The sequence below is a fragment of the Oncorhynchus mykiss genome, chromosome Y (genome assembly GCF_013265735.2).
Source record: "Oncorhynchus mykiss isolate Arlee chromosome Y, USDA_OmykA_1.1, whole genome shotgun sequence".
NCBI lineage: Eukaryota > Metazoa > Chordata > Actinopteri > Salmoniformes > Salmonidae > Oncorhynchus > Oncorhynchus mykiss.
In genome coordinates this window covers 29,582,037-29,609,932 of record NC_048593.1, presented here as the reverse complement: position 1 = coordinate 29,609,932, position 27,896 = coordinate 29,582,037, and the positions used below count along the sequence as shown (strand labels likewise).

The window sequence follows — 27,896 nt, the reverse complement described above, 5'->3', positions numbered from 1 at the left end:
AAAAACTAGTAAATGCCTGTGTTGGGGTTTCAAGTTGATTGGGGCCCTGCCACAGAGTTTCTAAAAAAGCATATTTGGCCCTACACTTGTGTAGTTTCCGAAATGTGATTTGTTCGATTTGCACATTGATTCTTGGGGAGCCCAATGTCTCTTGGAGGCTACTCTGTGTATAAATATTATACTTTTTTGTGGGGCTCACATTGAGGAGGAGCCTTGATTTGATATTGGGATGCCCACGTCCCCTCTAGCTAGCTCCACTGTTATTCAAACAATGAGCTAGGATAAACATTTGCCATTAGTGGGTTAGGGGCTGTTCTGGAGGGCTTTAATGTGACAAAAGATTCAAGGTGTTGCAGATAGAAAATGAACTGTCAGTCCCAATAGATTTTTCAGCCATGATTCCTTAGCCTGGTCCCAGATCTGTTTGTGCGATATTTCCAATCCTTGTTTATAGCTCTTGTTCACCCAAGAGGGGGGGCATCTTGGGTTCTCAATTGAAGCATGGACGACGGCACGCCCAATGTATACAACAGTACCGACGCTCTGTCTACCCCTTTACAAGATCATGAGTGCTGACGTAATCTTGACTTTAAGCATCAGCTATCAGAGCAGCTTACAGATCATTGCACCTGTACACATCCAACTACCTCATCTCCATATAGTTATTTATTTTATTTATACTTTTTTGTTTTGCTCCTTTGCACCCAGTATCTCTACTTGCACATTCATCTTCTGCACCATTACAGCCTATTTATTGCCGTACCTCCCTAATCTTACTTAATTTGCACACACCATATATAGACGTCTCTATTGTGTTATCGACTGTACGTTTGTTTATTCCATGTGTAACTCTGTGTTGTTGTTTGTGTCGCACTGCTTTGCTTTATCTTGGCCAGGTCGCAGTTGTAAATGAGAACTTGTTCTCAACTGGCTTACCTGGTTAAATAAAGGTGAAAAACGTCATCCCTCATTATGAATAACACTGTTTATGCCTCTCCCTCTCTACCTCTCTCTGTGTGAGAGTGTATGAGAGAGAGAGAGATGTGAAAATAATTTAGAATCACGTTTGACAACTTGCAATATGGTTTGGAAATCTTGGGAACTTTACGTTTTTATAATCGAGAAATAATTTAAAAAAACGAAATGTACAATTATGATACACCTTTTTAACACGATTTCCACATGGCCATACTTCCTTGTTGCGGCTTGTTTACGGAAGAGAGAGGCATCCACCTTTTCTAATTAGCATCTCCAAACACCTGTATGTGAGGGAGGGATGCCCGAAAAGTGTTGTAACGGAAAAATACTTATGGCCACAACTGTTAAACAGTTAGTGTATATTTTGCATTTGTAAAATTATTTTAATGTGATATGAAAGTAGAGGGCCTTTTGTTTCTTGAACCATATCACATTTGAGAATTGATTAACATTTAGATGGACTGTTTTGGCTTCCAGAGCCAGTTTACCTCTGAACATAACATATTGTAATGAAAAAGGCCTTGGACATTATAGGAGTAGGTTAGCCTACCCCTACACAGTACATATTGGACTAGTTTGGCATATAACACATGGAGTAAGGGGTGGAATATTAGCATAAACAGACTGGTACCCAGGCTAATGTTTTCTTGTTCGTTTATTTTTCTCCTCTCATTTACTTCATCCACACTGATGTGAAAAGAATTGGTAAGACAATGTCTTTTTTTTATACAAGTAGTGAAGGAGGTGACAGAAGAAATGACTGAGGAAACGAGGAAAGGGTTTCACTTAAGACTATTGATATGAACCCACTACTTCTAGTGTAGAGATAGATGAACATAAAACTTGTGGCTAGTCCAACATGAAGTCAAACCAGACATTATAGTAGATCTGAAAGAATAATCGGATGAGTGTAAAAAATAAACTCCATCTAGCCATCTGGTAGGCTCCACCATATTGCTTACACCTATCTGATATTGCGGAAAATGTGTAGGCTAGCTATAGTATTTGATTTATTAACGCAGGATTGTTTGTTTTTAGGTGGCCGGCTGTAAAATAATCAGCGCAGACGCCGTCGAAACCTGGGCTAAACTCCAATTCTTGTCCGCCCGAGATTCGGCGACCCAGCAGCAATCATACTCAACTAGAGCGGGGGGGGACAAACTCTGAATCAACTTGATTACTAGTCGCTGTATCTAGCTATTTTCATCTTGAAACATGCTAGTGTAGATAGCTAGCTTCAACCTATTTCACATTTTATTAGCAATGCTAAAGACGGACGGGAGAGCTAGAAAGCTAACATTAGTTGCTAGCTGGTCAGGACGTTGCGCTGGTTGTTTTACTCGTTAAACTCGCGGATTCTTACCTGTGCAGTGAAGAGAAACTAGCCTACGCTAGCTAACATCAGCAAGCTGCATTGTCAACTATTATGTTGTTTTCATTCGCATTACAGCTGAGGGTTGACTGTTTATTATAGTTCATGCTATGTAACTAGCGTTTGACTTTCCTTCATCCAAAGAGGACGTTCGGGTTGTTGCTATATATCGGCGTGGCCGAAAAAGTTTGCTAATCCCCGGACTAGATTTTACCGTATAACGTACTTGTAGGAACAAACCTCGCGTTGGGTAACGCTTTAACGTTAACTAACAGAGCCCTATAACTTGACAGCTCATCGTACCCACTGCACAGCTCAGTGTTATTGGCGAAGCACTTTTGTACATCCAGAGAGTGGAATAGGCGCACCAATGTAACGTTAACGTAGCTAGGTACTGTAGCTAGCTTGTGAATGCAGTGATAACGTTACTTTATTCAGATACGTGTGAATCGATAACTTTGCTTTTAACTCTACTTACATATTATTGATAGGTAGCTATTTTTTTTTTACTGACGATTAACTACTTCAGCTAGTAGGTTAGCTAGCTAGTTAGCTAGCTAGAGCTTTAGCTTGCTAACTAGCTAGCTAGTTTACGCTTTCGACACGTAGCCAGCTAGCCGCCAGACAAGGGTACTTATGAGAAACGTTTTGATAAGTTAGCTAGCTAGCTAACGTTAGCTAAAGAAACAAGATAGCCCCCAAAAACAAACAGAGGACAGATGAACATCGAGTTTTGAGATTCTGTAAAGTTGTTACCCCCTCCCCGGAAATTTAAGATGTCAACCCGGACAGTAACCAGGACGGCATTATTAACAATTGAACATTCTTCAAACCAGGTAAGCCAACTGCAGAAGCTAGATGGCAGCTAATGTAATGGCGGTAGGCCAATTCAGAGATCCAGCTAGCCAATATATCCAACCTTAGCCAGAAATACTATAGCCGATTTATACTTCTTCGATGGGGTTTAACAGCGGTTGGCATCCAAACTATAGCCAACCTAAACCACAAAAATAATTTATTTTTCCTAGGCCCCAGCTATCCAATGTTATATTTATAAGTAGCTAATTACACATTGTAGTTATGTGGATAGGAGGTCATGCAGTAGAATCTAAGGCTTTTTATAACTAGATAGCTAATTATGATCAGAGCCCTCTTAACTTTTAGGCATGTAACTTTGAGGGCTAGGACAAATTGTTACCATAGACACATTTTAGTTGCTGTGAGTTTTATGGAATTGGATAACACATCTCAGTAGGAAATGCCAATGATTTTCAAACTCACTTTTCCATGTCTTCTTCAAATCTTGTCATTTGTCAACAGGAGCTAAGATGATGTAATCTCTAACATATTGAATATATGTTATCTCAAATCTTAATGCTCTATTGCCCACATTGTTTGACTGACTGTCTTCAACAGAATATCCACTGTTAGTTCGCGAAGTGGTAGGCCCAACTAGCTATTGCCACTTGTATGATGGGCATTCCATCATACAAATTGTCTGACGGCATTCCAAATATACTTTAGTAGGAATAGCTCACATCAGGTGTAAGTAGCGGACACCGGACTTCAGCGCATTTGAGGAGCCACTCAGTCCTGAACACATTTGCTTGCAGTGAAAACTGGTTCTCTAGTGAGATTAGTGTTTTAGTCATTTAATTAAATTCTGACAATTGTCTGTACAAATCACAAATTGCTGATACGTATACATGGGTAGCAGAGATGCTGACGCATCCCATAGTGGTCATTGTGGTGAAAATTCCCTAACTTACACAGGCTACTAATTCCAAGGTTTTGTTAGCCACTGAATTTGTCTGAAGCAAGGAGTTGGCAAGGTTTAGCCATGCCCTGCCCAGCTTGTTTGAATACAGACTGCTGTTGATCTGGGCCCAGCTGGCGAATCTAAGTTCTTCCTACCCCAGTTTCTCAGTTTGTTCAAACCAGCATTTCCAGTTGAGCTGGGTGTGTAGGAGTTGTGTGGAGGCTGAGGGGAGTGCTCCTTTTCTTCATTTTGTCCGTATTAGCATTATTTGTATGCACACGTTTCCCTGTGTGTGTTTCTCGTTCTGGATATGTCATTATCATGTTCATGATTGATCATCAATGAAAGATGAAGAGATTAGTTCTCCATTTGGTTGTAGGTTTTTACAAATTCAGTTCAATAGGCCTATGTGGTTTATGTAACAGTGGCTTTGTTTTTACCAGCCATTCCCCTAGTGATCTTGGTTTCTCTCTGGTCTTTGTCATGTTCTAACCACACTCTCATATACTTGTAGGTATTAATAGCTCACATAGGAGGGGGTGGGATGGTGTTGGATGAGGGTGGTGGGCTGATTTTTAAAAGCTTGTCAACACTGTTCCAGCTTTGTTTGAAATGTAGATTCGGTTTCTTGTCTGAAAGGATTCATCAGTATTTATTTTATTTCTCAGCTTTGTAGCTTGTGCTGTTGTCTGAGGAAAAAGTTGACAGGTTTTAGTTAAGTAGCTAAGTATATTTACATTTACGATTCCTTGTTAAAGGGATACTTTTGGGATTTTGGCAATGAAGCCCTTTATCTACTTCCCCACAGTCAGATGAACTTATGGATACAATTTTTATGTCTCTGCATCCAGTATAAAGGAAGTTGGAAGTAGTTTTGTGAGCCAATGCTAACTAGCATTAGCGCAATGACTGGAAGTCTATGGTATCTACTAGCATGCTAGAAGTTACCATACATTTCCAGTAATTGCACTAACGCTAGTTAGCATCATTCTTTAAAACTGCACGCAGAGATATACAAATGGTATCCACAAGTTCATTTGACTCTGGGGATGTAGATTAAAATCCTGAAGTATCCCTTTTAATGTATTGTCCTAGAATTGACAAAACCAGAGCCCCAGTGGGTAGAAAATTAACATTTCTCTCCCCCATAATTCCACTATGCCATGCATTTTGATTTCAGGATGTTTTTACTGTCATGTTCTTGAGTTAAATGCTTCTGACAGAAGTGTACAGTAGTAGAGTATGGAGAAGAAGAGGTGACTGGAGGGAGAGCTCAGTTGGTGTCTATTTGTGGTTCTTGCTGCTTCTACCCTGACTGGAAATAACCATGGTGTGATATTAATACCCAGATAACTGACAAGCTGGCTCACACACCTCCTTTATTTACCAGTTCTTCTCCCTCTCCCTGCCAGTCTTACTTTGTTTACCCTCTTCTTTCTTGAAGCAGGCAAGAAATAGTTTTCATTTTGAAGGGTAGCATAACATTTGCTAAAACAATTCAGAATTTAAACCAGGATACAGCGTGGACACCCACTTTCTAATTATCTAGTAGGCTTATTTAAAAAAATTACTGTTCATTGGCCAGCTCATCCTCCTCAGGAGGATGACATCATCCGCTGAGGAAATCAAGTATTTTTGAAACAGTCTGTTTGAGGTTTGGTTCTTGAAGTGTTTTTTTCTTTTTTTCTCCAATTTTATGATTTGGACACATAGGAGTATAGGATGAGTCAACATTATCTGGGTACTTTAGGCAGTAGGTTGCCATGGAAACACTACCACAGCACAACTACTTTGTCCTAGAAGCACTATTCCATCTGATCTTAGCAACACTAAAGCATTTTATCAACCTCTCATAGCAAACTTGCACATTTCTACAACTCATTTTATGTTCTCAATTGTTGAACGTAATGAGGTGTAAAAGAACATGAGTGCAGTTGTGGCAACAGGCCACGTTTTAGAGGGTCAAATTTTATTTGTCATGTGCCGAATACAACAGGTATTCTACCGTGAAGTGCTTACTTACAAGCTCTTAGGCACCAATGCATAATTTTTTTAAAGTAAGAAAATATTTGCTAAAAGGTAATAAGAAAAGTAACACAATAAAATAATAACCGGGCTATATACAGGTGGTACCGGTACCGAGTAAATGTGAAGGTGTACAGGTTAGTCGAGGTAATATGTACATGTAGGTAGGGTTAAAGGTGACTGCATAGACATAGATAATAAACAGTGAGTAGCAGCAGCGTAAAAAGTTTTCCCTTTGTAATCTGTAATAGTTTGCAAGCCCTGGTACATCCGGCGAGCATCAGAACCGGTGTAGTAGGATTCAAGTTTAATTCTGTATTGACTTTTTGCCTGTTTGATGGTTGGTCGGAGGGTATGGTGGGATTTCTTATAAGCGTCCTGATTACTGTCCCACTCCTTGAAAGCACCAGCTCTAGCCTTTAGCTCAGTGCGGATGTTGCCTGTAATCCATGGCTTCTGGTTGGGATATGTACTTATTGATGAAGCCGAATGGAGGGAGAGCTTTGTAATTTTCTCTGTGTGGAATAAAGGTGGTAGAGTTTATTATAAAAAATAAAAATAATAATCTCTTCCACTCTCCCCTCTGGTTGCACATGTGGCATGCTGGTAGAATTTGTTAAAACGGATATACGTTTTCCTGCATTAAATTCCCCGGCAAATAGGAGCACCGCTTCTGAGCGCGCATTCTCTTGTTTGCTTATGACCTTATACAGCCTGTTGAGTGCGGTCTTATTGATTGAATCGTACAGTCAACTCTATATGTAAAGCGACTGCAAGGCTAAGGCGATACATGGGTTAAGCTGGGCTATGGAGATTGGTTGCCAAGGGAGATGGGTAGAGCCAGTTCATGGGTCTATGATTTCACACAGATTGCATTGGAATTACTGATAGTTTGATTAATTCTGACGTACTTGTTTCGAGTTTGATTCTTTATTATTTGTGTACTTGTTTGACATTTTACTGCACTCTGTTACGAGCTAGTAACACGCACGCTGTAACATATGTGTACACGACCAACAAACTTTGATTTGATGTGTGGAGGGACCAGAGCAGACCCTTGTGTTCATCCTGTCAAGGTTTTCAGGTTAAATTCTGGTAGGAGTTGCTACAGTACTAGTTACTGAGCACATTCATCTTGTTTGTCTGTGTGTGAGTAAGAGGGAGAAGGAAGTGCATTAGGTGATTTGACACAAGGTAAAGGTTTTGGGTGGTTTTATTAAGGGTGTGGTACAGAGGTACTACACTGATTTGCTCATTTGTTGCGCAACTACAACCAACCTCAACCTTAAAACTCAACACCAAGTTATACTTCCTGTTTTCTCTTTAGTCATGGGGAATCCTTGACCTTCCCTCTTTTTTTTCCTCTTATCTCTTTCCCTCTCTCATTTCATCCCCTTTTTCTTTTGATTCTAGGGCACAGCTGTCTGAGCATGTCAGCTCTTGTCCATCGACTGCTCCCTCCCCTGCCTTTTCTCACCAGGGCTACTGCTCCCTCAGTCAGACAAACCCAGACATGTCTCATCTGCACTAGGAGCCTGACCTCGTCTTTGTCGGCCATTTCAGACTTTTTTTTTTTTTTAATTGGGGGGGGGGGGGGGGGGGGGTGTAATTACAATATTTCCTCAAATGAACCAAACCTACTTTGTCTTCAGCATTGGGACGGACAGGTGTTTTCTGGCTCTCTGGAGAGCCTGGCTGTGCGTGCTGCATGTGTCCGTGTCCTATTTTAGCCTGAGACCTCATGGCCCCCTGTGTCCCTGTTCTTGGTCATCTATCCAAGCCATCAACTCAACACCCCTTTATGCTTTGAAGTCTGTGACGAGGGGGACACAGACCTGTATTGTTATGATTCGTTTTTAGATACTACTACACTGTTGGAGCTAGGAACACAAGCATTTCACTACATCTGCTAAATATGGGTATGTGACTAATAACATTTAAATTTACATTTTTAACTCTGAACTCGGTCTACACCTTCGTCATAGAGCATGGCTGACATCTTTCTTTATACAGGAAGTGACAATGTTCTGAAACCTACTGAATGGTAGCAGGCTGGTCAGTGCTAATGCTACTGTCAACCATGGAGTACACAAGTCCCACTGCAAGCATTAATGTAGAGTAGAAGGTAAACTTTTTTGCCTATGTGGATGATTCTTTTGACAGAATTTGTAGCCTGATTGATCAGGGTGAATCTGAACTTTTGTCCACACCAGTGTCGTAGAGCATATGTCCCCAGTTGGGGACCCCAACTTCAATGAAAAAAAAACTATTAGATAAGATGAAGACCAATATGTAAATGAAGTAATTTGGGTGTACTTAACAATGGGCAGGGTTCTGTAACTGTCATTATATATACTCATTGTTTTTTTTGTTTTTCCCCTTTTTCTCCCCAATTTCGTGGTATCCAATTGTTGTAGTAGCTACTATCTTGTCTCATCGCTACAACTCCCGTAAGGGCTCGGGAGAGACGAAGGTTGAATGTCATGCGTCCTCCGATACACAACCCAACCAGCCGCACTGCTTCTTAACACATCCTGATATTGCCAGGTTCTGTCCACTAGATGGTGGTGTTCATGCTATAAGGTGATTCTTTTTTAAGAACCCTGCCCATTGTTAAAGGGATAGTACACCCAAATTACTTCATTTACATATTGGTTTCTTACCCTGTAAGCAGTTTATGGACCAGGTATGACAGCAGCCCATGTTTTGGTTTTGTTTACCTAGCCACTGTTTGGATCATTTGGGCATGAAGCGTGAAAATGCAAATATTGGTACCATTGACTTGCATTGTATACTTGACAAGCATGTTAAAAAGTTAGCATTTGAAACAGTAGCCAAGTAAACAAAACCAAAGCATTAGTTGCTGTCATTCCAGAGGGCAGGGTTTCCATTAGCCGGTAGTAGCCAGCTTTTGTCCGGAACAAGTAGTTAATGTAGCGCCAGAACTGCTGTTACAGCTCATCACACAGCGCGTTCGTTGCAGCTGGAGTGAAACGTGCTTTTATAAGCCCAATCATTGTGCAACATTTTTAAATGCAATTGCGTGTTAAACAGTTTTGATGGCCAAGATTAAGATTAGCTGTTATTTTTGTTCTCAACCTTTAAAGTACGCTTCCCATTTGCAATTCAAGTGCATAGGTAAGTAGGCAGGCTTCAGTGTGTCTCACACAGTATGCATTTTGAAAACGTGTACTTAATTGTTTGAAACTTGAACGTTTTACTTCATATTGAGGCATGTCTTCACTTGCTTCAAAGTGGCTTAGTCATAATCCAACCAAACGTGCAGACAATTATTTTTTTAAGTCTTCCATATGCCATTGAAACCAGTAGCCTATTTCTGTCATTCTATTGGTTTTCAAATCAACTGTCTTTCATTGTCCAGTAGCCAAAAGCACAGTCCTAATCATATTAGCAACCAATGTTAATCGTTGCATCTTTAGATCTCCTATCTTTCTCAATTTCTAATGTATATTTTCATTTGTCTCATGAAACCACTCTTACGTGTGGTGCGCTTTTGACAAGTGTTTTCCCATTAATTGCATTATGGAATGAACATTTGTGCGTAGCTTACTGCCTTGTGTTCCATGCTGTGTTTTTAATGTGAAGAAATGTTAACTTTTTAAGCTAAACATTGTGGTTTGTTTTTTTGGATGTAGCCTAGGCCAACTGGTTGAATGAATTTGGGATCTATCATTCCACAGCTGTCCCAGAGTCTGTTTGGAATGGGTGACTATCTCTCGCTCAGAATGACAAGCTGACCGATAGAATAGGTAAACTTTTCTACTATGAGGGATAGTAGATTAATTTAGGCTAGGGATTTTGCTGTTTGGTACTCGTCCTGTTGGCTGAGAAACTAAATGTGGACAGTTATTATAACATCTTTAAATTACCATTTGGAATTCGGTAAGAACATACGCCATTGCATGTTTTGTTAAGACGAATGACCATAATCTAAATGTGATTTGTCATTCTGAGCACTGGGTGGAATCCCTGATCAGGTTACGTACCCAATGCATATGGGTCCGGTAAACGTAAAAGGCCTGCTGGTCAAATGTCCGGCACCGCATTTTTGTAACGGAGTCCCTGCCAGAGGAGTATCCTACGAATCAAGCTAGATCGACTCTGGGTTTTCTAAAGCTAACCAGCTTGAGTTAGTTTCACATTCCAGAAAAGTTAGCTTGCTAATTCAGCAGGCTATGGTGTGAAATAGGCTTTTAAAAGTGCAGTGTTTATTTTATTACTTGTCGTTAATGCTGACACTGGTGTGCTTATCAATGCACAACCACAAGCACCTTTTTCCCAACTCCTATTGATAAAATCATTTAAGTCATACAAAAGTGTTACTGTGTGTGAATTTTAATGCATTCTGTCATTACTAAATGTGTAATGTAATTTTTTAACACACAACCAAATTCATCAATAAAATATTTAATCAGCCTTCCTCAAATGAAGAGGATGATGACGCAGTATTTGCAAGGGGGGTGGTGGGGTGGGGGGGATCTGATTTAATTGGTCCTCAACTTGTGGCTCTCATTTCATTTCGGGTAAGTGGAGTTAACTGTGAGTTAGCCTTCCCTGGAGCAGGGTAGTTCTGAAGGATTCGTTGCCATAGAAATTTACCTGGCTGAAAGGTGAACAACTTTAGAATGACCGGATATCCCAAGTCGAACTCAGTTGACCAAAGTTATCTAGTTAACTCCTCAACTGCTTCGTAGGATACTCCTCTGGTCCATAGACAGCTTACAGGATTAAAAAAAAAGTTATTTGGGTGAACTATCCCTTTAACAATGAAGGTGGGAGATTCTTAAAAATATGAACTAATAGCAGGAACTGCACCATATAGTGGTCAGAACTTGGTAATATCAGGATGTACAATGGGACGTAAATCCAACAACTTCAATGACTTTCTCTGAACAGAAAAAAATGACAAATCACTGAGAATACATTACATAGGATGAAGAAACAAAGCTCTATACTAGTCAAACAGAGAACTGATACTATAAACTCATTGTTTGGGTGGGATTGGCATGGGGGTCCGTGGGGGGCTTTTGGATATTTATTTGGATTCCTCATGTCTAACTCATTGTTAGAAAAAAAGTTTGGTCCAAATCGGATGTTGGGCACTATATTTATTCAATATTATAAGAATCCTATAAATTAAAATAGCTGATTGGGGTGTATTCAATTACGTTAATTAATTAGATTTAAATTATATTATATTTCAACAAAATAATGTTGCAGGAAACAATTTGAGGACACAGATGGTATGTGTCAATACTCTTGTGCTTTTTGAGGTGGAACGACCCAGCTGTCTGGTCAGTACTTATACTACTGTTAGCACTTGATGGAGTCCAAGTCCCAATTCAAGCATAAAAATAACAGGTCAACTACATTTGCATGTGTAGATGTTTTGTGCATATTGTTGAATGAGTCTTTTGACAGAATGGTAGCCCACTGATCAGTGAGGTTTTGCTCTAATGCTACCGGCTCTGTAGAGACATGAATTTCAAATGTGCCATCTTCAAGTGTTTGTGGTTCTTGTCATGCCCCTCTCTCCACCTGAGGCTGATCATGATCTGAACAGAGAGACATGGGGCTATAATGTATATGTGATGAGACCCTCCAGTCTCTCAGGCTCCTCCTGGCTGCTCTCTCCTCAGCCTGTCTCTGTCTCTCGCTGTCAGTCAGCCCTGGAGCTGAGCTTCCCATGACTGACGGTATGTCTGCATTGCTCTCTGTCCGGTCTTGTCTGTATGATATGTTGTATTTGTGAACGTCTTTTTATTTATGCATGTTTGTTTGATCTTTGTCAATGTGCCTGTTTTTGAATGTGCTTCTATCTGTGTCCCAGTGTGTGCCAACCTCGGCGAGTGTGATTGAAGTGCTGGCTACTGTGCTGAAGGTCAAAGCTGTGTTTGTGAGGACTGCAGACTGCATTGCTGACACGCTCTCAGTAACTGCAGAGCTCCTTTGCAGATCAGCTGGGTGCAAGACACCTCTTTGACATAAACATTGTACAGTAGACACTTGGTCCCTGTCCCTTACACAACAAGCCCACTGATGGCTAAACCATGTCTGCCAGTGCCAAGACAAATACAAAATGAAAACGAGGTCACCACACTGCCAGTTGTTGTATGGTAGTCTGGTTTACCCTGTTCTGCTCTGTATGTAGCCATTGAGGGGATGAGGCACTTCCTCATGCGTTTTTATGCCAGAGTCTGCTTTTGTGTGTGTGGGAGGGAGCGTTTAGGTGACAGATGTCTTCTGGCTCGTTAGGCTCTGCTGGTTCTACCGGCAGACTTTCAACAAGCTTCTGCTTTATCCCTCTATGAAACTGGCTGGGGAGGCCCACGACACAGAGACACACAGGCGTTACATAATATAACATTTACAAAGCCGGCACATCTTTTAATTGCGGATATTGGTGCATTTTGTTTTCCATATATATTTATTTTTATGTGGAGTGCTGTTTTCTTTCTTACAGGGAGGTAAGAGCATGGCTTGTTAGGAAATGTGATGTACTGTATTTGTCTCATAGCCCCTCTGCTTTTTGATTTCTCTTGGAATATGACCACTAGAGAGGAGCAGAACTGGACTTCTATTTCACTACAATGCTGTTTGTCAACTGTCAATTTATTCATAATCCTGTGGTCTTAAGAAGAATCTGTCCTATTTTCTAATTGTAAAATTGCAGAATAGTAGGGACGCCTCTGGCCCAGACTTGAACATGGAAATGAAGGTCCATGTGGCACAAACCACACACAACATAGAACTGTGCCATGTCAACAATGGCTTTTCTGTCCTCTTACATATGCTCACAAAGTAACAATATTATCATACATGTCAGTCATACAGAGGGGGAGGGAGTGTGCAAATGGGGTACAATTCAGTGTTTATGAATGCAGAGACATGTAAACCCCCCCCCCCCCCCCCGGTCACTTTCTCTTCCTTGTTTTCCGGGGCTCCCGCACTCTTAACTACCTCTTTTGCCCACATGCATATGGTACCCTTCACCTTTTTTCCCCCTGCTCTCCTTTACTCCCTCAATCAGCCCCCACCCCCTTCCTTCTGTTCCGTCTGCTCTTTCATCTTCTTGTGAGTCACTCGTCATTCCCTCCTCACACTTTCGCTCCCTCTTGTCAGTGTGGATTTGAGCTGCTAGCAGAGACCAATACCCTCAGTGTCAGGAAAAGCCTCATTAGCTAAGAGCTGGGGTGACAATGTAGATTGACAGGTCAACATTATTGGCCAGTATCAAGTTATGCTCACAGTTGTGTTTCTGAGGTATCCTTTATGTCCAAAGCTCTTTCGCCTTTAATGGGATTCTGAAAAACATTGTCTGGATTTGTGAGTGAAGTGTTGCGTATGCCTAAGAGAATGCTTTGTTCCCCTCTTTCAGTCTCCCTCTGAGTCCAAGGCAGGCGGGCGTGCCAATATGCCGCGGTGCCGGAATTCTGTCCCCACGACGGCAGACGAGCAGCCACACATTGGCAACTACCGACTGCTAAAGACCATTGGCAAGGGCAACTTTGCCAAGGTCAAACTGGCCCGGCATGTCCTCACAGGGAAAGAGGTGAGGACAAACCATGAGATCAAAACAAGTCCAAGCACTGGATTTACTGACTGATGTTTGATCTTTTGTTGGATGTGGTTTTATCATTGTGTGCCCAATGTTGGCAGTACAGGATCTTACTTCACTTGACCCATATCCCTAACATTCTGATCTCTTGAGTATGGATCAGTGGATTGTGAACATGTAACTGCCAGTTCTTTAATATGCTAATAACGTGCCATGTGATGTGGTTGCTGTGAGTGGGGCAGCACATGGATAAACAAAACGGAGTGCAGTAGAGTGGGGGAAAGTCTTCATCCAGCTCTTTCCACTGATGGGTGGTTCATCCTAAGTCTGCGGTTCTACTCATGTCTAACATGTTTTTCCCCCCCCTAAAGGTGGCTGTGAAAATCATTGACAAAACTCAACTTAACTCTTCCAGTCTCCAAAAGGTGAGTGCAAGTAGATGCTGTGTGTAATGTCATGTGGTTGTTTTGATTTGTGTTCGGATAGTGTGTTTTTATTTATTTTAATGCTGAAATCAATGAAGATGGCAGTTCCTTCTGAAGGGCTTAGGGCAGGATATGGCGGTAATTACAGGAAATTAGACCCAAGTACTTCCTGTGGTGATGGTTTGGGTGTGGTGCCAGTACTGTCCTCAGTATATACAGTATATGCATGAAGACTCCCACACAGTGCGCATAGATATAGTTTTGGAGTATATGAGTAAAAATTATATAGAATAAACTGACTTTGTTTGATATAAACTGATTGATCCTCTGTTAATGGCTTGTCTATTTCTTCTCCGGTCCATAGCTGTTTCGTGAAGTGAGGATCATGAAGTTGCTGAATCATCCGAATATCGGTGAGCTTTGTGCTGCCCTCTCTTTTTAAGATTCTCATCAATCCCCAACCAAATGACAGAAACATGTTTGTGTTCTGCCTGCTTATTCTTGTGCAGATGCCTTTCTGAGAATATTGAGCATATACTAAGAAATTGGCAGCTATGTTGTGATGGGTGTTGTCTAGGGCTGGGCAGTGTACCGTATTTTAACAATATTGATGCACGGACCGGTTTGGGTTTTTACTTTACCTTCTATAACGTTATTTTAATGTTTGTTAAATGTGGTATGTTGTGTGTAACTTCCATTTTTATAGTTTACTTCACTACTTGAGTCATCACTCTCCATAAAACATACTGTCCATTTTTTAACAAATACCATGATATGATATTTTGGCCATATCGTCCAGTCTTAGTGTTGTCGTGATTGGTTTGAACTTTCCGCTCTTTTCTCTGTAGTTAAGTTATTTGAAGTTATTGAGACTGAGAAGACACTGTACTTGATCATGGAGTATGCCAGTGGAGGTGAGTAAAGGCACAAGACACTCCTTTCAACACACCACTCAATCCCAGTTCTCTCACTCTATTCACATGCACTCTGTTCCACACTTGTCCTTTCATCCTCTTTTGTGTCTCCACTGCTTTTTTTTGTTCCTTCAACACTCTCCTACGTTCTGTCTCTATCCCCCCCAGGTGAGGTGTTTGATTACCTTGTTGCTCACGGGAGAATGAAGGAGAAGGAGGCCAGAGCCAAATTTAGACAGGTGAGACCCTTTTGTCTGCTGGTTTCTTTTCTGTTTTTGACACCGTTTTGACAATGTTATTGACAATACTGTTTAAAGGGGAATTGTCATCCTAGCTGTTGCTCCTTCTCTTGCTACAGATAGTTTCAGCGGTACAGTACTGCCACCAGAAGTGCATTGTACACAGAGACCTAAAGGTGAGGATAGACAAGAAATGTGGAAGGTGTTTTTTGTGTGCAGATGGAGAGATTTATGGATCCAATTCAAAGTGACAGATCAAGATCATTACATTATGAGGTATGATGTTGGATACGTTTTTAAAGGAATGTTACAGAAGCTTGTATCAATAATTAACACACTCTTTCTCCAGGCAGAGAACCTACTCCTAGATGCTGACATGAACATCAAGATCGCAGACTTTGGTTTCAGCAATGAGTTCACCATGGGGAACAAGCTGGACACGTTCTGTGGCTCCCCACCCTACGCCGCTCCGGAGCTGTTCCAAGGGAAGAAGTATGACGGGCCCGAGGTGGACGTCTGGAGCCTGGGGGTCATCCTCTACACACTGGTCAGCGGCTCTCTGCCCTTCGACGGGCAGAACCTCAAGGTGAGCAGGGAACTGTGAAAGAGGAAGGGATACATGGGAAACAAGTAATGTTCTTGAATACCTAGCTATCCTTGTCTTTTGTGCTTGTCTTCCCTTTAGGAGCTGCGTGAACGGGTTTTGCGGGGGAAGTATAGGATTCCCTTCTACATGTCCACAGACTGTGAGAACCTGCTCAAGAAGTTCCTCATTCTCAACCCAACCAAGAGGGGCAGCCTGGAGGTTAATAGTACCTCATCTAGTCACTGCTATTTCCTCCACTGCATACACTGTGTAGATGACTATAACGCTACTGTTAGTGCTTTGTTTCCCATCTTCCATCAACCCTACATCCCTGTCCTCCCTCTTCTCTCTGCTTGTGTCCAGCAGCAGATCATGAAGGACCGCTGGATGAATGTAGGCCATGAGGAGGAGGAGCTGAAGCCCTTCATCGAGCCCCAGCCAGACTATAAGGACCCCAAGAGGACAGGTCAGAACCCCGACCGAGCGGGGGGGTGGAAGAGAGGTGGGGCAGGTGTCTGGTGGATGAGCTGGTTGCAGCAGATGGGTTACTGGGGTGGGGTTTAGAGGTCACACTAATTGGGGGAGGGCTCCTCTATCTGAAGGTGCAGAATCTTTTCAGTCTTATTTTACGTGCTGTCTTAAGCTGAAATTACACGGAGAGACAGCGTGCGAGAGTAGTGAATGGTCGATTCACATATACTGCGTAGCGTATGCTGACATAATTGTCATGAAAATCCGTTAAAAAAAGGTGTATATATTTATTTATTTTTTCGCTCTGTTGCCTCGAAGTTATTGTTGCAAGTTCCTTTTGACTCACCTTATGTCCTACAGGAGCCACCATACCTAGGCTTAACAGTTGTTGTTTTGCTAGCTTCACCAGGATGTTGTAGCTAATAAACCTGAGCCGTTTATAAACAATTAAGTCTCGTTCTTTCTACATAAACAGTTCTCTTGATATCGGAGTCCTTGAGTTTTCCAGCTGTAGTTTGCTTAGGCTAAATGCCTATCATTGAAATCAATACATGTAGGCTGCAATTGTTTTCAAATATGTAGCCTATTTGACTGGCAAACCTTAGCTTACATCCCAGTACATTTAAACTACATCTTTAGTCTACTTAGCATATGAAAGATCATAACAATTCCTCTAATTCCTTTTCTACAAATGACCCACTCATTTTACCAGCGTTGCACCACGTAGACATTCGGAAAAAAGACTTGCTGTCTAATTTGACACTTGCGGCCCGTCAGTTTTCTCACATTCACTCATGCATTCTATTTCCAGCGTGATCATGCACTTTAAAATGGAATTGAGCGTTAGTCTCTGTTACGTAACGTGCCCGTTGCTGTGTTGGCATGTGCCTACATGTTTAGTCAAACTAAATGCTAGACTTTTTGTTAACCTCTGTCCTTGTTTGCTGCCTTCCGTTTTATTAAATGATATGCCTGTACAATAGAACTGTTTTGTCCATATAACAATGCGCCTGTCTGTGTTTTAGAGAACTATTGACCTGTTGCTTTTTAGTATGTTAGACTTGTGTTAAGTAGTCTCTGATATGCCCCTGTCTACAATGCATGTGTGTGTGTAATGTTCTTCTGTCCTTGATGTGGTTGTAAGGCTGACATTTTATCCATTCTGTCCAGATATCATGTTGCAGATGGGCTACTCTGCAGAGGAGATCCAGGACTCGCTCGTCAACCAAAAATACAATGAAGTCATGGCCACATATCTATTACTGGATTACAGGAACACAGAGGTACAAAGTGTATACACTCACATCTGTAGGAGCGAACTGTGTCCTACTCCTGCCATGGTAATATTGATGACCATCCCTCCTCTTCTCCCTCAGATGGACGAATGTATCAGTCTGTCAATGAAATCCCGCCCAGGAAGTGACCTCACAAACAGCAATGCCCAATCTCCTTCTCACAAGGTACAGCGCAGTACCTCATCCAATCTGAAGCCCCGGAGAGCAACAGAAGCAGGTAGGAAGCTGTTTGGGTTGACGAGGGTACTGTAAATGTTGGACTGTTTTTGATATATAATCTTATTTGATTCTCATTCTTTGCGTCTCTGTCCCACCCTTTCTTTCTGTTGTCTGTCTCGTTCTTCTTCCCAGGTTCTTCTGCTTCCAAGCGTTCCCAGGGCGACAACAAGCAGACAGCAGAGGATTATGGGAGGAAAGGTTCTGGCACTGGCAGCTCCACTAAAGTCCCTCCCAGTCCTTTAGCAACAGCAGATCGTAAGAGGAGCACCCCAACCCCCTCCACCGTGAGTAGACTTATTGTTCGGCATGCCTGCCACTCTAGGATTGATGGCATGTACACTACTGTACCTAACATCTCCTCAATGGGTCATACAGAACAGCATCCTGTCCACTGGTACGAGTCGCAGTCGGAACTCGCCGGTCCCTGAGAGGGCCACACTTGGGGTCCAGAATGGAAAGGACAGGTACACACAAGCACCCTTGCAGCCACAGGCATACACAGACACGCTCACATGGCTGTGGAGCTCTCTTTTTGGAGCTAGTCGCGTGTCTAGATGGCAGTGTTGGCAAGCACTGGTCAGCCGACAATCAAACACAGCAGCTAGCAGCTTCCCACCATAAGATGGAGTGTACATAGTCACACATTCACACCAGAGCAGAGATTTGACATTTTTCTAGAATGTATTAGTGACATTTGCAAAATTTTATGAAGGACTTAGAATGTACTCAAGGCCAGCTTACTCACTCACACAGTAATACATGGCATCTGTAATCAACTCAAACAATAATAATATCTTTGAACTCTAGCTCACACAATCATGGCAAGGTCAGTTTGCTAACAATTATTTAATATTTTACCATTTTATTACCATATCCTTCACTGAAATGTTTAGAATACAGCAGAGTAGAAAGCCAGGTTTAGGTGCAGAATCAGGGGCCTCAGACACTCTGACACTTAACAGTATTAAACACATTGACCCTGATAATCAGATCCCGCTCCTTAATCTGGGATTTGTGACGCTGGCTGCTCTTGTATGCAGGTTACTTCCAGGCACAAAAAGGGAAAAATGCAGGCAGGGAAGTGTTTAAAGAACACGTTCTGTTGGGGATCGAGGGGGAGCAGCAGTGACTCAGACATGTTTGCTATAAAAAGATGATTGGAGGGCGAACAGACAGTGGTCAGCTGTAGCGCTACTGGTAGAACAAGTCACTAGCACACATTCTCCTGACACAACAACCATTTGACCATTTTTTTTGTTTAATTTTTAAGCAGTTTTTCCTTTCCCCAAACTTGTGTTCTGTCCTGACAGTTTCTCCCTCAATTTCCAGCACTTCCTTTGCAGCAAGATTCTTTTGGGTGTGATGCTTCCCAGAAATAATGCAGTCTGTCATTAAACTCCCCTAATGAAAGCTCAGTGTTTCCCCTATATTCATTTAGAAGCTGCGGGCCGCTGCTTCTAAATCGTTGCCGCCTCGCAAAAAAAGGGGGGGTTGGTAAAACGTTTTCAGTCTAAACATAAAACGACTAAAACCAGATATAAAGTACTGAACAAAAATATAAACGCAACATATAAAGCATTGGTTGTATGTTTCATGAGCTGAAATAAAATATGCCAGAAATGTTTAATACGCCCAAAAAGCTTATTTTTCTCATTTGGTGCACAAATGTTTACATCCCTGTTAGTGAGCATTTCTCCTTTGCCAAGATAATCCATCCACCTGACAGGTGTGGCATATCAAGAAGCTGGTTAAACAGCATGATCATTACACAGGTGCACCTTGTGCTGGGGACAATACGGCTACTGTAAAATGTGCAATTTTGTCAAACAACATGTCTCATGTTTTGAGGGAGCATGCAATTGGCATGCTGACGGCAGGAATGTCCACCAGAGCTGCTGCCAGAGAATTGAATGTTCTCTAACATAAGCCGCCTCCAACGTAATTTTAGAGAATTTGGCAGTATGCCCAACCAGCCTCGTAACTGCAGACCACGTGTATGGCATCGTGTGGGCGAGCGATTTGTCAACGTTGTGAACAGATTTCCCCATGGTGGGTTATGGTATGAGCAGGCATAAGCTACGGACAATGAACACAATTTCATTTTATCGATGGCAATTTGAATGCACAGAGATAACGTTACGCAATCCCGAGGCCCATTGTCGTGCCATTCATCCGCTGCCATCACGTTTCCGAATGATAATGCACTGCCCCATGTTGCAAGGATCTGTACACAATTCCTGGAAGCTGACAATGTCCCAGTTAGTCTGCATACTCAGCAGACATGTCACCCATTGCCCATGTTTGGGTTGCTCTGGATTAATGTGTACAGCATGTTCCAGGTCCCGCCAATAGCCAGCAACTTTGCACAGCCATTGAAGAGGAGTGGGACAACATTCCACGGGCCACAATCAACAGCCTGATCAACTCTATGTGAAGGAGATGTCGCGCTGCGTGAGGTGGTCACCAGATACGGACTGGTTTGCGGATCCCTGCCCCTACCTATTAATATATATTTATTTTTTGTGTGACCAATGCATATCTGTATTCCCAGTCATGTGAAATCTATAGATTAGTGCCTAATGAATTTATTTAAATTGACTGATTTCCCTATATGAACTATAACTCAGTAAAATCTTAAACTGTGGCATGTTGAGTTTATTTTTGTTCAGTATAGAAAAGATAATGCAGCTATATATATTTTAGATAAGATAATGTTTGATAAGTAACACCCACCAAAATATAAACTAGACAGTCGGGGAGAATTCCAGAAATGTCATGGCATGGGGGCCTCCATTGATTTTATGTTTGAGTCACTCAGATAGCATTAGAATGCGGCATAAGCCATTGCAAAATGTGTTGAATTACAGGAAACTAGCTTTAAAACTACATCTACAACCGTGGCTGAAAAACAAATCTTAGGGGAAACACTGAGGCTGTTATGTTTAGTCATCCAATACAAACCTGCATTATTTGAGATGCTGTGTTGTCTGTGATAATGTGCATCAGTGTGGTTTCATCCCCCCTCAGTGTCCCTGCTTCCTCCCCAGTTCTAACCTTGTTACCCCATGGCTCTCTTCCACCCCTCACGGGGGATGGTCGGCACTGGGTTTATTCATTTCTCTCCCTCAGCCTGACCACCCCAGGGTCCCGTGCCTCCACAGCCTCGGCAGCTGCCGTACTCTCCTCCTCCCACCCCCGACATCACAAGTCCTTGTCCACCTCTGCTCACCCCAGCCCCCCAGACATCCATGCACACCGGCCCAGGCAAGTGGCACCAGGGAGTGGAGCACAAGGACAGCCACTCTGCAGGAGGGAGAGTAGAGTGGATATGAAAGGTTTTGGGTTAGATGGTTCCTGGTTGCAGTTCTCAGCATTGTGTGTCCAATATCGGGAACAAATTGGTATTAAAAGATCAGCTGTAGGGATTAAAAGAGTAGCAATATTGCTGTTGAAAAGGCAACCCACTTTTCTCTGTCACTTTCCACCACCCCCTGAAACACAAGCACCCTGCCTCTTTGTGAAATATCTTTCTCCCCACCACCACCACTGTCCTTGTCCAACCAGTCCTATCACTAATCTTCCACTAGAAAGCCAGATCCTGCAAAACCCTCAGTTACACATCACACACCATCACAATTTTATCTTGGCCCATCCGGTGCCGTTATGTTTTTGGCTGCAGTGAGCCTGAACCGTTTCAGCTCCTGGCTGGTGTGTGCATGTCATGTAATCCCCTTTAATACGTTCTGCAACTCCCTGTCCCCAAACACAAGTTGACATCTCGTGGCCCATGCACATTGTTCCATTTTGTATAAAAAAAAAAATATATACGTTTCCTCATGAACTAGCTATAATGCTGGGATGTCCTTCACATGTCAATTGGTTTACGTGTAATCCATTATCACTGAATAGTCGCAGCTTATACTGTGGAAGCTATTTTCTCAATTGAAAGGGTGTTATAACCTCTGCCAATATGATCATGTGTGTGGTCCATGACATAAATCAACGGTATCACAGCTCCATGACCCTTCTCCATACTTCCCTCTTTGTTGTGATGCTGCAGCCATCGTTGTCCTGTTGGCTGATCCTAATGTGCCATGCTAATTGTGTGATTCATGCTGTGTGCCTATGATTTAACACTCAACAAGGCTTCACTGGCCTCACATTCTAAGTATGGTTTATACCTGCTGCCCGTGGTGGGTCACAAGGCTGTAAGATGTTATTTTACTGACTTCAGTCATGCTGAATTTTGCTGAGTGGATGGCACCACAGTTGGGGTGCATGTTTTAGACCAATAGAAATATGCCTTTTACACATTGCTTTTGCAAACGGCTTAATCAGGCTTCCTTGCAACTGTGGCATTTGTATAGAAATGGTATGCGTTTCATTCACTAAACTTTAGTTTACTCTGAAGTGCAGTAAGGTTTTTATCATAAGTTCTTTGTGGGAAATGGCTAAAGCAGTTGAAACTTTTGATGTGCATAATCATAATGAAATATATAATTGTCTCTCCTCTTCCTACTCACAAAACTATCAAAACAGCACCGCCCCTCAGAGAGTACCGGTGGCGTCTCCTTCTGCCCACAACATCGGCAGTTCCACGGCGACAGACCGTTCCAACTTCCCCAGAAATGTGACCAGCAGAAGCACTTTCAGTGCCGGCCAGCAGAGGGCGGCACGGGACCAACATACCTCCACTTATAATGGTCCCCCATCATCCCCTTCCCTCTCCTACGGGAACAGCCAAGCCCGAAGAGCCGGGGGCACTGGTATCTTCAGAAAGTTCACTTCTAAATTTGTGCGCAGGTGAGCGAATGGGGGAATCTGAGATGTGTGATGGGGAAGATGACTAGTGTTGAATCCAATGATATGCTGATCACATCCTGGTGTTGAACGGCTTAGTGAATTACAGTTAGGTGTTCATGTTTGTGCAGCGTGACCTTTGGACTGTTTTATTAGCATTTGTGTGTCCCTGTGATGGGTTTTTTGTGCACGCAATGCGCTTGACTACAAGTACTCCCCTCTTTCAGGTTAAGTTGGTTTGAAGCAGGTCATATTTCTGTGGCTATGGTTAGTTAGCACATAGTTGAAGCAGGTAGGGAAGTTACTGTGTGAGTGTACCTTGAAATACAATTTGGAATATCCTACAATAGTTTAATTGTTTAATGATAAATTGTACAACACCAGGAATTAAAACTAAGTAAATATAACATCATAATTGGCATGCATGTTTCCCATCCAGTGCTAATGTTAATCCTAATCTGAGTCCATTGTTCATGTAACTGCTCTGCCCCGAACATCCTGAATACTATGGTAATGTCAGGCTACAATAACAGCCATTTTGTGACCACCTGTTTTGCCCAAGCAGCTCACCTCCTGAGGGACACCGGGGGAGTATTCATGTATTTGAGTTGACTGACATGCACATGACATGTATAACAGATTGGCTGTGGTTTGTTTTGGGCACGTTTGTGTACATACCGTTTTTTTTTCTTCCCCCTCCCCTCCGTTGTAGAAATCTCACATTCAGATTCCCCAGAAGGTAGGCAAAAATAACCACACACTTGATTCTGTCAACTATTACCTTGTGTCCTGTCCTGTCTATCCTCTGTAAGGCTATCATTTTATGTGTCATGACCCTTTTCATGATTTTTTTTTTACACTTATTTTTTAACCATTTGCCATTTATACTAACGCGCCCTGCTCTCGCCATCGCCTGATTCACCCTCGTCTGCTGCTCGGCTCTCTTCATCCCTCAGTGAATGATACTCCTCCCTTCTTTCTCGCATCCCTGTTTCCTTTTTGACTCCGTTAGTGTTATCAAATGTCATCCTGTGGGTCCTTGGACAAGTCAATAGAAAACACTCTGTGCTGCCCAGCCTGTGGCCGTGCTGCCCAGCCTGTGGCCGCGTGCTGCCCAGCCTGTGGCCGTGCTGCCCAGCCTGTGGCCGTGCTGCCCAGCCTGTGGCCGTGCTGCCCAGCCTGTGGCCGTGCTGCCCAGCCTGTGGCCGTGCTGCCCAGCCTGTGGCCGTGCTGCCCAGCCTGTGGCCGTGCTGCCCAGCCTGTGGCCGTGCTGCCCAGCCTGTGGCCGTGCTGCCCAGCCTGTGGCCGTGCTGCCCAGCCTGTGGCCGTGCTGCCCAGCCTGTGGCCGTGCTGCCCAGCCTGTGGCCGTGCTGCCCAGCCTGTGGCCGTGCTGCCCAGCCTGTGGCCGTGCTGCCCAGCCTGTGGCCGTGCTGCCCAGCCTGTGGCCGTGCTGCCCAGCCTGTGGCCGTGCTGCCCAGTGTACAGAGAACATAGAGCACAGATAAATGGTACCAGTCTGATTCGCTAACATTCCACTCCTTGTACTCCGTGTCATATGCCAAAGCATGGAGTGATAGCAAGGTTTTTTCTGGATGAAAAAGGGGCTTAGGGGGTGACGGGCGTGGCAGGGGGCGCGGTCTGACCGTGGGGCGCGGCCACATTTTTAATGCCCCCCCCCCCCATCTTGGCGTTGTAGAGCTATTTTATAAGGACATATTCTACATCTTCTCCCTTGGAGCTGAGAAACAGTAGCTATAGCTATTTTCCTGCAATTCTATGCATTTTGCCATGGCTAATGCTGTTATTTTGCACAAACATAATAATCTATATTACTAAATTCAATGTTTTGGGAATTTTCAATTCTTCCCAACTGTCTAGCTTTTATTTTGGGGATCGTTAGTTCTCAAAGATTATTAAAAAAAAGTATTTAGGTCCATTCATCTTTTAAAAAATGTTTTCTGATTTTTAGTTTACGTTTACACTTGGTTTTTCCATCCCGAAGATACATTTTGGTAACCTGAAAAAAAATGCTTAGGTGGCCCGCCCTAGCATTTCATTTTGATAATTTACTTATGAAGCTTGCATTTTGAATTTTTTGCTAAAATACATTATTACATAATCAAAATGTGTTGTAGCCTTAATAGACAAGTTATTGCCTGTGTGTTTATATATATTTTTTCAACTCACGACTTGGACTTGACTCAAGACTCAACCCATTCTACCTGGGATTCGACTTGAGACTTGGACCTTGAGACTTGCTTGTGACTAATAATAGTGACTTGGTCTCAGTCCTGAACTATTTGCAGGATAAACATTTTTTTATTTTATTTTAAAATATTTTCAATGGTATTGAAAAACCATCCTGTGGCTATTTCTAAACACCCCGGTCTGTGGTATACTGCCCAAGCCTTGTGGAAGAGGGGGGGCAGTGAAGTGTTTGTTGGCAATGTAGCATCGCTGTCATATTTTTGGGGGGATATCTCCTGCCTTTCTTTCTCTAGTCTGATACCAGACCACAGTCCAGGCTGCACTGCAGTTTGTGCTTAACAACCTTATTTTCAGCAACGTTCTGCAATTTCTTTTTCATCTTTTTTTTAACCATGGCTTATCCGCTAATACTTTGTCTTTTTAGATGTATTTTTTCTATTTTGAGTGAGTTGACTGCAGAGTCATTAGAGACGTGTATTTCTTGGCTCTCATATGATATTCTCAGCGCCCAAGATGTCCATTCAATCAGAAAAATAAGTGAAGATTGAAAGTTTTGACGTTTACAAAAATGTGCATCAAGGGGTGTATGTATTTTTAAGTCTTATTGTTGTGGGTGCAGACTTAAGGATGTTGGGCACCTTGAGAAACTGAGAACAGGTCTGCAGAATGCCTGCATATGCATCTGACAGATGCTGTTTGTTGTTTTTGATGCCTTGCTGTGGGAGTTTGAGAAGAGGGTTATTATATGGTGGTGATGGGATGTATTAACATAACAAAGATGTGATCTCTGACCTTTCATTCCAGTTGTATGCTAAACAAAAAAACAACAGTTTCCATGGATTGTGTGAGTCCACTTTGCGGTGGGGGGGTGACCAAAAACGCATTTGAATTTGTAGAGGTACCTAGTTATTCTCTCATAGCCCCCCCCCAAAAAATGTAGTGGCGCTCACATTCAGTAAATCTATGGATATGTGCAGCATTTTTCTAAGAAAAATACTATAGAATCTGGAAGTGGAAGGTGCAGGGGTTGCCATGGGAGTTGGTAGTGTTTGTTCTAACCTGGTAATAGCCTAATTGGAATTTTGGGAGACTAAACTTGTGCCAATTTTTTTTGCGGAGCCCGTATGAGGGAGAGGGTCGAGATGAGGCCAGCAGGTGAGGAATACAATAGTGAACATTTGATCAATCTGTTGATTCAGTGATTTTTTTTTTAATATTTTTTTTTATATATATATATTTTTTTTAATCAAATAATCATTACATTCATTGATTAAGGTGGTGTAAAGAAAAGCATGATTGTGATCATATAGCTCATTCAATTTTGACAATGCAAGCATAGATATTTTAATAACAGGAGACATGTATTCTGCAGCTTAGTGAAGCTTTTCATGTTCATGCTCATGCTGTGTCTTTGGCTTCCCCTGTGATTGAATGCATTGTTAACCAGCCCATAAGATTCCTGTTTTGTCTGTCTCCCCATTCTGTTTCGCTCCTTTTTTATTATATTACTGTCCTTTCCTACTTTCTTTGTAAACTCAGACCCATGCTGACCACCGCTGAGAAGCTGGAGAAGGTCACTCTGGGCTCTGTAGGAGACGAGAACAAGGACTTCCTGTCCTCCACCTCTACGGTACCCAGCACCCCGACTTCAAGCCTGACCTCCAAGGACCACAAGCCCCGCTCGCTGCGCTTCACCTGGAGCATGAAGACCACCTCCTCCATGGAGCCCAATGAGATGATGAAGGAGATCCGGAAGGTTTTGGACTCGAACAGCTGCGAGTATGAGCTGCGGGAGCGCTACATGCTGCTGTGCGTGTCTGGGAATCCCGCCTGTGACGACTTTGTCCAGTGGGAGATGGAGGTTTGCAAGTTGCCCCGCCTCTCCCTCAACGGGGTTCGCTTTAAGCGCATTTCTGGCACGTCCATCGCCTTCAAGAACATCGCTTCCAAGGTTGCCAATGAGCTCAAACTTTGAGCTTGTGGATGAGTAGTGGTGATGATGATGATGATGATGATGATGATGATTAACAAGGAGTCGGCTGGTGGAAGGAGACAGACTGGAGCACGCAGGCAGAGAGGCTAAACTTTGACACAGAACTGAGTTGAGAGGGCGACAAAGGAGCATGGAGAGACTTTTGGGTTGGGGAGGGGGTGCAAAGAGTTTAGGGGAGGTTGCGTGTATAGACCTTTTAAGGGGATTGTTAATTTTCTTGAGTGGGTGTTCTTTTCGTTTGGGTTTTCTATCCTCTCCCTCTGACTTTTCTGTTGTCTTCTAAGACAGTTTTGTTTCTACCTTAAACCTCACGATCCTCTTTTTCCAAAAGGAATTCATTGATGGAAAATATGAAAGGAAATGAAGCAATGAACTGATTGTGGGTTTAATTATATATATTTTTGTTGCCCAAAATAGCCCTGGACTCAGCCAGCTGTAACCCTCAGGCCCTTCTCTCTCCATTATCCTGCACCAAGGACAAACGGTCTAAACACCATGTTACTGCATCTTGCCCCTACTTTCAGCTGTCTGTTTTGAACAGATGAAGAGACCTGCAGTTTGACACTCTGAATGTACAACATGATTAGACGGATGTATCTTAGGTACAACGCATATTCACTACAATGTAAATTGGATTTGACATCATGTTCTGATTCTGATCAGCTAATGAAGGCTGCACAAGGTTTCTGCTTCAGTGTGGTGGTTCAGAAAGCCATTTTTACATCACAGCACAATGTCTTACTTGATGGTAAAGTGGAAGTGCAGACTGGATTTACCTCTTTGCTCTGATTACGAGCCTTCACCACCCTTTACCCCAAGCCCCTTCAATTAGTTTTTGTTTTTCTACAGCAGGAGTAATTTATCTGATGAACTAATTAAGGGCCAATTGATAATTATTGGTGGATTGTAATGTAATTAAGAGTTGCTGGTTGGTTTCAATGTGCTGCACTGGAATGTCTGAATTCCCTTGCCTTTCTCTGGAGAAAATAATTATTAATATTGTTATTAAGAATAAACAAAGTTGGATGATTTA

At 42.6% G+C, this 27,896-nt stretch overlaps 1 protein-coding gene across 10 annotated transcripts; it reads left to right on the top strand.

The window, feature by feature from the left end:
• The first annotated feature begins 1,798 nt into the window (after nt 1-1,798).
• Nucleotides 1,799-27,896, top strand: LOC110509965 (serine/threonine-protein kinase MARK2). 10 transcript variants are annotated; one of them, XM_021591208.2, is made up of 20 exons: nt 1,799-1,917; nt 2,017-3,186; nt 13,534-13,707; nt 14,085-14,138; nt 14,503-14,551; nt 14,987-15,052; nt 15,221-15,291; nt 15,411-15,467; nt 15,641-15,877; nt 15,977-16,096; nt 16,241-16,343; nt 17,519-17,631; nt 17,725-17,860; nt 17,995-18,146; nt 18,238-18,326; nt 20,992-21,126; nt 22,402-22,665; nt 23,375-23,401; nt 25,990-26,025; nt 26,410-27,896. In XM_021591208.2, exons 2-20 carry the CDS (start codon nt 3,127-3,129, stop codon nt 26,843-26,845), a joined length of 2,379 nt encoding a protein of 792 aa, XP_021446883.1. In that variant the 5' UTR covers nt 1,799-1,917; nt 2,017-3,126; the 3' UTR covers nt 26,846-27,896. The 10 variants fall into 10 exon arrangements, with proteins under 10 accessions (XP_021446883.1, XP_021446880.1, XP_021446889.1 ...); XM_021591205.2 differs by having other exon boundaries at nt 16,241-16,379; XM_021591210.2 differs by having other exon boundaries at nt 1,800-1,917; nt 16,244-16,343.

Coding starts and splice junctions, on each gene's coding strand:
- LOC110509965 (XM_021591205.2), top strand. CDS start 3,127: ATGTCAACCCGGACAGTAACCAGGACGGCATTATTAACAATTGAACAT. Junction 3,187..13,533: donor TTGAACATTCTTCAAACCAG/GTAAGCCAACTG, acceptor CCCCTCTTTCAG/TCTCCCTCTGAGTCCAAGGC. Junction 13,708..14,084: donor ATGTCCTCACAGGGAAAGAG/GTGAGGACAAAC, acceptor CCCCCCCTAAAG/GTGGCTGTGAAAATCATTGA.